At 44.9% G+C, this 10,436-nt stretch overlaps 1 protein-coding gene across 7 annotated transcripts; it reads right to left on the bottom strand.

The window, feature by feature from the left end:
• Positions 1 to 1,842: 1,842 nt before the first annotated feature.
• Positions 1,843 to 8,843, bottom strand: LOC118208128. Of its 7 annotated transcripts, XM_035382490.1 has the most exons (6): positions 8,703 to 8,843; positions 5,566 to 6,390; positions 3,712 to 3,903; positions 2,814 to 3,146; positions 2,627 to 2,663; positions 1,843 to 2,596 (listed from the first exon to the last, which is right to left on the bottom strand). In XM_035382490.1, the coding sequence occupies exons 2-6, from the start codon at positions 6,295 to 6,297 to the stop codon at positions 2,064 to 2,066; spliced, it is 1,827 nt and encodes a 608-aa protein (XP_035238381.1). In that variant the 5' UTR covers positions 6,298 to 6,390; positions 8,703 to 8,843; the 3' UTR covers positions 1,843 to 2,063. The 7 variants fall into 7 exon arrangements, with proteins under 7 accessions (XP_035238381.1, XP_035238379.1, XP_035238380.1 ...); XM_035382488.1 differs by having other exon boundaries at positions 2,627 to 3,146; XM_035382489.1 differs by having other exon boundaries at positions 1,843 to 2,663.
• Between the last annotated feature and the right edge of the window lie 1,593 nt (positions 8,844 to 10,436).

Here is a 10,436-nt window from a genome sequence, read left to right as displayed (position 1 = left end):
AGCGCTCCAGCAACCGGGGGATGTGAGCTCCAACCCCTGAGGGATGAGCGCTCCAGCCACCGGGGGATGTGAGCTCCAGCCCCAGGGGGATATGAGCTCCAGCCCCAGGGGGATATGAGCTCCAGGCCCAGGGGGATGTGAGCTCCAGCCCCCGAGGGATGAGCGCTCCAGCCCCTGGGGGATGTGAGCTCCAGCCCCTGGGGGATGTGAGCCTCATCCCCTCTGCCTGCCATCCCCAAACGGCCACATGCAACAGGGTCCCCCCGCTAGGCCGAACTCCAGCTTCCAGGGGCGCTGCGCTCTCACCGACTGCACAGGAGTGTTTGCGGTGCGTGCTATATCATGGGAGAATGCACGTGTGCGAAAGCCTTCAGCTACATTGAACATGCGTACAGCGAGGAAAACAATAATTTTGCTGCACTACACCTGCCAGTGATTTGCACATCCCCTCACTGTCAGTAATGCGGAAATACATAATCCACAGCTGTGTTACATTTTTAAGTTTCTCTCCCGAGCATTTGATGTACCATGTGCAACTGCTTAGCCACTTTCATCTTATCATACTTATATCTTATATCATTACGGACATAGTCGGAACAGCACATGCAGCCTCCCGGGGACTCATTTTCACAAATTATGGCTTTGTTTTATTATTTTTGGCGTTTCAAAAAGACCCGGCAGAACTTTAGCTGGATGTTCCTTGCGCAAAGGACTTCCATTGATTTTGGGAAGGGGCGCCCTGTGGCGCATTTAGACAGAATAATCATATTTGCAGAGGGAGGCTGTGGAGAGCCGCCACTGTTGGATCAAAAGACGTTTCTTGAGGCTAGAAAATAAAGGAATAGCATTCAGTTTCAAGGTGTTCCGTCCATTTAATACAGTAGCAGCTCTTGTGGAGGGCTGGTAGGCTTCAGGTGGCTAGGGGCCCGTCTGCACTGTGGCAACAGCAGGTTATAAAGAATGCCATGCTTAAGACCAGTTGGGTGACAAATACAAAGTAGATACCGTGTGTGACTGAGACAGTAAAATGCCCCAAAACAGGCCAATTGGCCACAATAAATGAAAAGTAAAACCACGCAAACAAAACTTTGATCCACGTGCTAACAACAGATAAAAAAGCCAGTGCAAATACTCGCTGAATGAAGGTCACACCTGTGGTGCTCGGTAAGCCGTGGATCACGTGAAGCTGGTGACAGAGGTATCAACAAAGGGGCGCGAGACAGCAGGACAGCGAAACTCCGTGGCTGAACTGGCTGCCTACGGAAAATAAGCCACAAACCCCTACAGCAGACACTGGAGCACTCTCAGGCTTCCATCACTGTATTCCGGTCAGGAACGTGAACTGAAGCGATAGGATGAGATAGGATGAGACACACACGTCAGCAGAAACCACTGTGTGCACGTTTTCAAATTTACTGTGAAGGTTACAAAATGAAATACATAGGCGAGTCAAAAAAAAACAAGTCATTACTTCCATTGTCCTTGACCTCTAATTCCTGAGAGCTCGAAAACTCATATCTGACCCTCAACAAATACTGGTTTTCTTTTCAACCTGATAGCCAAGTCATCAATGCTATAATAGCACTGATTGGACAGAAATTTAACTGACCTGGAGTCACAGGTTTAACTCAGTCCTAATTAAAGGGAAAGAATGAGAACCTGCAGTACTACTGGCCCTGGGGGCCAGATCTGAGTATTCCTGCTTTACACATGCCCCTTTAGAACTGCACCTCCATCTGGGGCTCATCTACAAAAAAAAATCACAGTTAAAAATAAAATAAAATAAATTAAAAGGTCAAGGCAGGATCTTTCACCACTGACAAACTCAAAACAACACTTCCATATTTTGAAAACCCAGCTCTCTTTTTATTTTTCCAAAACGTGTCATAATTTGAGTCCACTAAACAATAACAATAAAATATTCCAGAAACTTCCAGAAACAGAGAGTCAACGAAGAAAACGAAGACAGAAATCTTCTTCCCGTGGCTCACCAGGAAAAAATGATGAAATCCGAACTTAACGCAGGTAGAGCCTCCAGGGGCGTGGAGGGGGTGGGGTTTCGCTCAAAGGGGGAGGCGGGCCAGCTGCTGTAGGGCCGCCTCCTTCTCGCTCAGCTGCGCGCGGATGCGGCTGATTTTTTCGTCCCGGGCCAGCTGGTCGAAGTCGAACCCTGCAGTGTAACCTGGGCCGGCCGCGGGCTGGTACGGCTGGTCCAGCCCCTGGGAGTCCGCCCCAGAACGACCCTCACCTGCGCGCTCAGCTCCCTCCCCTCCGTTTCGCTCCATCCCTTCACTACTACAAAACCCCCCTGGATCACCACCCTCCCCTGTACCTGCATGGAGATAATCACCCTCACCTGTACCTGCATGAGGATCATCACCCTTCCCTGTACCTGCATGAAGATCATCACCTCCACCTTCGCCCTTATCTGTACCAAGATCTCCACCTTCGCCCTCATCTATACAAAGATCTCCACCCATGGCCACTCCTGTACTAAGATCTCCACCTTTGACCTCATCTGTACTAAGATCTCCACCCATGGCCACTCCTGCACTAAGATCTCCACCTTTGACCTCATTTGTACTAAGATCTCCACCTTCGCCCTCATCTGTACTAAGATCTCCACCCATGGCCACTCCTGTACTAAGATCTCCACCTTTGACCTCATCTGTACTAAGATCTCCACCCATGGCCACTCCTGCACTAAGATCTCCACCTTTGACCTCATTTGTACTAAGATCTCCACCTTCGCCCTCATCTGTACTAAGATCTCCACCCATGGCCACTCCTGTACTAAGATCTCCACCTTTGACCTCATTTGTACTAAGATCTCCACCTTCGCCCTCATCTGTACTAAGATCTCCACCCATGGCCACTCCTGTATTAAGATCTCTACCTTCGTCCTCATCTGTACTAAGGTCTACACTCTCAATCCTACTTGTGCTACCATCACCACCTGAAGCCCGCCTGGCCTTCTTTAACACTGGTTGTTTAGACCACTCCTCTTCCATTATATGGCCCCTATAATGGACCACGCCCTTCTCCCTGTCTCCTGAACATCTGGTCCCAGCGAGATCTTCAGTACAGCGGTCTCTGGACATCTCTGCCGAGGAGCTTCTGCTAGATGAGTCCAGCTTCTTCTCCACCTACAGACACACATCAACGAGGATTCTTTTTTTAAAAAACATCGCAAATTCAGAACTCTAACAAAAACAGCAATCCAACAACAAAGGGGCCTACATGGGTTCTGGGAAATCAGGTGATTCTGCATTTCCATCTCCACGTTGTCTTTGTTTCGTATTATCTAGGAGGCTCAAAATGCTCCTACCGCTCCAGTAGGGCTGGGGGCCAGGACTGCCTTCCTGAAAACACTGGGCTGCAGTCCCACAACAAAATTACATTCCTGCCCCTCCTACTGCAGCTGCGACACCAACAATATTACCCAGCATGTGAGCAAGAGGAGAGCAGGACTTAAAGGAGCTCTAGAAATATATATATAAAGCACTGAGCAGTTACAGCACTGCCAGTCTAACGGGACCACCGATAGCTCAAACCTTCTCTCCCTGGTCAGTAACAAAGCCAATCTGTTATCGCTCGAGTGCTCCATCCGTCGGAGGTGACGGGGAAAGACTATTGTACATGGACTCCCTAAAACTGCTGCTCTAAACTGTCGCAGGGCACATGGGGGGGGGGGAAACGGTGGCTACTTACAGCTTCACGGTACAGCTGTGCAGCGGCTGGATGCTTCTCCAGGTCGACGAGCCCGAACGCCGACAGCGTCTTCATCGTGGCGTCTGGGAGGCGGGCCACAGCGACGCGTGCTCTGCGCTCCACACTAAACCGCACGCGCAAAGCCCCCGGGCCAGCGGCTCTACGGGCAGCCTGAAACTGACATGGAGACACCTGTCACAGAACGCAAGACCGCACACTTAACCCAGAGAGAAACCACACGTTTACCCCACAGAGAAACCACACATTTAACCTACAGGGAAACCGCCCATTTAAACCCAGAGAGAAACCACACATTTAACCCACAGAGAAATGACCCATCTAACACACAGAGAAACCAACCATCTAACACCCAGAGAAACCACCCATTTAACCCACAGAGAAACCACACACGTAACCCACAGAGAAACCACACATTTAACCCACAGATAAACCACACATTTAATCTAGAGAAACCACCCATTTAACCCACAGAGGAAACCCTCCCACCATTTTACCCACAAATAACCCACCCATTTAACCACACAGTACCCCATTTAACCACAGATTTAAATTAAACCTAACCACCTACCATTCTGAAATTCTCCAGAAATTATGCTTCTGAATACTGTCCGTTCACAGAACCCACAAACATATACAGGTGAAGTAGAAATATTTGAATAAAATTGGAAAGACCATTTAGTTGTTCCCAGTGGTACTGAGTGAGACCTTGAGCGTTTATTTTATTTGAAAAATAATTTCAAAGTTTATGGACTGCTGAAACCACGGACATCAGCTGCCCTCTCCCAAAACACCACAGCCAAAACAGAAGCCAGGTTTTGCGTGCCTTACCCCTTAAAATCTCTGGCTCAACTGCAAACTTCCTGACCAAATCACCATGTTCAGTCACAATAGGACGGATTTGGGATGGTGCGCCTTAGAAATTCATTTTCTAGGAAACTTTGAAAGTATAGCCTCAATTCTTTACAATCTCCACAGCACTGCCAAGAACTCAAAAAACTCACAAACGAATGGAAATTAAACAGAAACTGAAAAAACAACAACATACCGCAAGTAGTTTAATATAGACTACACACATTAAAGATACATTGACCAGAGAGAAATGATTTCCCTTGTTATACTCAAATTTTACCATATTAAAAATTATGCTTCTACAACTTACATTTTATCAAGTGATTTTATTTCCCAATTACACAGAAGCTGAAGGCCCTGCACTGACCATATTATCAACCCCATATATATATATTATATATATATATATATAAATAAATGGAAAATATATATATATATATATGTACAGGCTGATAGGCTTTTGGGCAGCTACACATTAAACACATTAAATCCAGCCAGCACGTTTGCATCTCTGCTGACATAACCTCCTCATCTTTGAGCTGCATGGCTGGTGACTGCTGAGACAGTAGATATTCACCTCATATGGGAGTTACTGAAATTAGCGTTTTTCCGACTGGGAAAAAACCGTTCAAGTCAATTCCGAGTAGGAAATACGGGAACTTTCTGACGGCGCCGATATCTTCGACCTGGCACAAAAATAACAGAGGTGTGTGAATGCAGAAAAAAAAAGGCTTCCACTACTACAAACTTTCCAACAATCGAGTTAACAAAATCATAATTTCACATTGTATGGTTATATTTTATTTTTATTTATGTTTTTATATTTATTTTACGAACAACCGCCATCTTGAGTTTCCCAACGAGAGCACAATGTGTGAACATTTCCAGGTCGGAGCAATGGGAAAGACGTCTGATCGTTTCGCCTTCTCCCATACGGCGTGAATGCAGCGATACAGGCGACATTTAGACATTTAGCACATTTACCTTTTTGTGCGGTGTGGCAGAACGGCCACAGCTGTGCTGGGCACTTTGAGGCCCCCCTGGCATGCCAGGGGCAGTCTGTTGGGTAAGGGTGGGAGGGGCCTCTGGCGTCAAGCTCTGTCTATGACCCACCCTCTTTTTGCCCTGCCTCGCCTTGTTGATGGAGAGGAAGATGTGTTCTCTGTGGATTATGATGGCATCTTGGCTAAAGCAGATGTTGCCGCCCAGTGGCGGCCGACAGGCAGGCTGGCGGGTCTCCCACTTGGCGTCCGGGGATGGGCAGTGTCCGTGGGGCATGAACTTCCTCAGCACCTTGAACGCAGTTAGGTTCGAGCAGGCGACAGGCAGCCAGCACTGGCCCCGCCCCCCGGGGGCGGAGCTACAAGTATCCACAGCCACACTGAGAAACGTCTGGGCTGTGGCGCCACAGCGGCTGGGGGGCGGAGCTCCGTGGGAGCCAAGGGGCGGAGCCGGCCCGGGGCCTTTCTCTCGCACCACCACAGGAGAGATCCAGGTTACCGTCACAGAGTCCACGCATGAAGCTCCATGGGTAGAGAGCAGGCCAATCTTCTTCCAGATGCCAGGCGGGAGGGTCTGAGCAGCGACAATGTGCACTTCAGCTGCTTTGGGGACGTAGATCTCGAACCTGTCAATGGATGGGTGCTGCCTGTCACTCAGCTCCACCGCCTCTGTGGGTGGGGGAGACTGAACAGCGCTGGGTGACTCCGAACCCATTTTGCCAGTTCAGTGTAGTCCTGCCCCGAAAAGCCCAAGATGGAGACAGTGAGTGCAAGTTCTGCTCTTCCCAAATATTCTGTATTTCTTGATCTGGGGGGGGAAAAAAACATTTCTTTTATTCAATGTTTATATATCTGAAAGTTTTCTCAAAAAACAGCAAAAATATCAAACAAAATGAAAGTGAGGGGACGTAACAACAACTCAAAATCGAAAGAATAATGTTGCTGTTTTAACTGGGTTAGAATTATAGACCGTATAAAAATATAGACGAAGTGCTTCATGACGTCACCCAGTGATTTGCTATGGTTAGTGCTCACTGGCGCATGAAGCCCAAACTAGGGCGCAGCCATTGCCCGTTGCAACCAACGCAAGTGCAGTGGAGCGAAAGAGTGGAGTCCCCGACTACCTTACATGGTAATAAGACAAGCCCGCGTCTGGACAACAAGAGTGCTAATTTGTTAATTTTAACACCCAGCTCAACTTTATTCTCGAACAGTTTAGCTAGCAAAACCAGAAACAAGGCAGTTGTTTCAAAAATATCACACAATCATTCACGATGATGATGCACAAGATAACTAATTGCACGAGCCACAGCGAATCCCGCAAATTCTTCTCTGCAGTGTAAAGATGTTCATACCGAGCAAAAGGTGGATAAAGAACGTTTGTGGAAATTGATCATCGCTAATTCTACCCCAGGTCTGCTACAGCATTTTAACCCGGCTCGGCAGTGTAAAGACAGCTTAAGTTAGCCTAATGTTAGACAATGAATGAGTATGTACATAACGTTACTTGTATAACAACCATTTTTATTCAGTAGCCTAAATAATAAGTGTAATAGTTGGCGTGGCCCAGGTGCCAACTGACTGACGTCACACAGGCGACACTGGTTGGATCCGGTTGGATCTATGGGAAGTGAGGTCCAAAAACACACCTGCAATTACCGCTTCTCGCCATTGGTACCGCCAAAGAGAACGAAATTGAAATCTTCGAGATTATAACTTTAAGGTATTTACATGGAAAAATAGATCACTAGCTAGCTAGTAGGACAGGTAGATAACAGAACTCTAGATAGGTAGACAGATATATCACGAGATAACTATCTAACAAGTTAGCTAGATAGACAGATAGATCGATAGCAAGACAGTAAGCTTGCTCCCCCTAGAAAAATCCCTCTAGCTTGTCTTCCTAAAAGAAGCTTCAAAACTGCTTACAAATCTGATTTCACCAACAACATATACAAATTATAAACGACGAGACGTTATAAGAATCAACTGAAACCCCGAAATGGTCAGAAATCGCATTTTGACATAGAACCTTGTTTATCTGAAAATGTCTCAAATGTATTAACCGAAAGAACTGGAGAGAAGAATCCTTAGTACAGTTGAACGCAGCACACAACATTTTTGTACCTTGAATTTAAAATGGTGAGATCCTATGTAGCTAGCTAATCGGAATAAAACGACACAGCATCACCAGCCGCTGAAGCACTCAGCGTGGCCGCGAGCATGAGGAAATCCTTATATGGTCATACGGTAGTAGGACAAGCCACATTGCGCGCACTGAAATTAACCCCGATTTGGGAATTTTGGCGGAATTATTAAAAAAATATATCTGAAGTTGTCCACTGAGTCTCCCCAGTTACCTACTTTATTTTCTATACGTTTCTCCTTCAAGGAATTACAGCACTTCGGGTCGCGCATCTCTTTGCACTTGTGTTCGAGTTGTAGGTAAGTCACTCTGGACATGGACGTCTTCTAAATGCCAGTAATGTGCCGTAATGTAACTGACAAAGTTAGCTACCTCAAATTTACCAGAAATACACAGAGGAGTTACATTCTTTCACAAGAATAAATCGTTAACATCAGTGTACACAAATGGTTTGCTAGGCTAGGTCAAATTATTATTGACTTGGTATGTAAAATATAGAGGATATTGCAGTAGAAACTACATGCTGACGGCATAGTAAGTAGTTAGCTACCCCTAGTGGTAGGACTGACTCACGCTTTATGTTACACCAACATTGCCAGTTTTAGCTAGCTGGCTATCTAACTAGCCTATGATTGTAAACCATAGACCGTAAAAATTTTAAAACCCATACATTGTTTTGCGTAACAGAAATGTTTATTAGCTTCCAGGTTAGCCACTTACAGAAGCTACTGTGTCTACTAAAAGCAGTTAACCGAGTTAACATTAGTTACGCTGGAACAAGCTGCCAATCACGTCTGAGCATAAGCAAGAGAGGTATTATTCAATCGCCAGATTCCCTGGAGTTTAGCAAACAGCCACCGGCGCCGATATGGCTACAGTCAGGGCTTTGAGAGGATACCATATTGCCTGGCTAGCTATTTTAAAAATTATTATTATATATCCATTCTTTTTGCAACGTAAGAAATAAACCATACCTTTTTAGATCTCTAAGTTGGCTTCACAACTCCTTTCAAGCTTTGAACAGTAGTGTGAAGATAGCTGCTACAAGCAAAGTATTTCCGACAACCACCACAGGGGGAAATTTCAGAATAAAAGTTAGAATTTACGTTTAGCATCCGAAGAATGGCCAGCGTAACGAGAAGAGTGAAAAATTCGCTAGACAAATAAGACTACTTCCGGCGACCACTGGGGGCACAACAATCCAAACATTTCTCGTACAGGACATTCAAGCGACTTACGTTTAATTCATTTATTCATAGCAATAAAGTACGACCCATCATTGTGTACAAAAATTACGAATTCCTATTATGGAAAAGTGAGATTGAACCCAGTTTTCACAACATAATAGATATAGCTTGAGTATTGTAATGTTGACGGACAGGTTGCAGGTGTATTGGGGGGTCACAGACAGTCCAGTCACGAGTTCACAGATGCTGCAACTAAGTTATACAGCTAAGTACGGTGAAAGACCAAAGACAGAAATACTTAACTTTTGGAGAAGTTAACCTATAGACCACAGGGAAATCTATAAACATGCCAAGTAGCTAGTGGAAGGATAGTAGCCTAAGTTTAAACACTAGGATAGCTTAGGTTGCTAGCAGCTTAGACAGTTAGTTAAGGTTAGCTTACAGACTACTGAGTTGTTTGGGGTGTCCAGTCTTATTCAAAAAGGGTCAGTGTGGGACACCTGATTTAACTATTAAACTAATCATGTCCTCTTTAAGTTTGAATGCAATCTTTAGGTAGGCCAGTCCTTGTTATAAATTAGTCTTACCCCCCTTCCCTTCTATCCTACACCTTAACTCAGCATTACCCAATCAGGGCAAAACATCCTCAAACCATGCTGGGTAAGATAAAGATTGCCACAGGAAAAAGTGTTGTGTTGCGTTTGGTTTTAGAGCCTGGAAGAAGAAGAGTTTTCCTCTTTTTATTTTGGTGGTGGTTCCTAGGTTGTGTGTTTTTAGCAAGTTTCCTTGTGGCGCTTATACTGGAAGTGGGTGATACTTTGGGCAAGGTCTGGCCAATCCGTTTCTCTCTCTCTATTTTCTGGTATTTCTAGATTAGTTGTTTAATGTTTTGCTGTATGTCTTCTGTTGTGTAATTTAGAAGTAGTGTGCCTGCATTCAATAAATAATGTATGTTTTCAATTAATTAATATAATTTACTGCTTCTTATTGAATTCAATTATTTAATCTGAAAACCTGATATACAGCTTATTTTGACTTGTTGGTTGATTCCACCAGTTTTCTGTAGACTGACCTATCAAAGAATTCGCTGATTTAATTGATAATTCTAATTTTAAACATAATTATTAAATTAAATCTAATAAAATATATTTTACATGCAGGTTAAGTGAGGGGTTCTAGCACGCAATATCACTTGGTTCAGTATTCAGAGTGCTGAACAGTTTAACAAGGGCATTGACTGTTGGAACCGCTGGATTCATAAAAAAAACATTCTTAATTAATCCTTGCTTGTCCAACATTATAATTATATATATATATATATATTGTTAGGATATTTTGCCCTTATTCGTGGAGTCAAATGCAGGACGATGAAGAACACGCTGACAAAGTTTCCTCAGAGGATTTGTGGTTTAATTCAATGCGCAAGGGAGAGACAGACCCAGCACACTCGGGCGCTGCGCTGAGAGAATCTCTGCCCATCACACTGTGTGGTGTCTAGATATACAGTTTTCAGTCATACAC

The sequence above is a fragment of the Anguilla anguilla genome, chromosome 11, assembly GCF_013347855.1.
Source record: "Anguilla anguilla isolate fAngAng1 chromosome 11, fAngAng1.pri, whole genome shotgun sequence".
Taxonomy (NCBI): Eukaryota; Metazoa; Chordata; class Actinopteri; order Anguilliformes; family Anguillidae; genus Anguilla; species Anguilla anguilla.
This window is presented reverse-complemented; position numbering and strand designations above follow the sequence as displayed.

Excerpts from the sequence above, each read along its gene's own strand:
- LOC118208128 (XM_035382484.1), bottom strand. The coding sequence starts at position 6,297 with ATGGGTTCGGAGTCACCCAGCGCTGTTCAGTCTCCCCCACCCACAGAG. Across the intron at positions 3,904-5,565 it reads CTGCCACACCGCACAAAAAG|GTGTCTCCATGTCAGTTTCA; the intron begins GTAAATGTGCTA and ends GTTCTGTGACAG. Across the intron at positions 3,147-3,711 it reads CACAGCTGTACCGTGAAGCT|GTGGAGAAGAAGCTGGACTC; the intron begins GTAAGTAGCCAC and ends GTGTGTCTGTAG.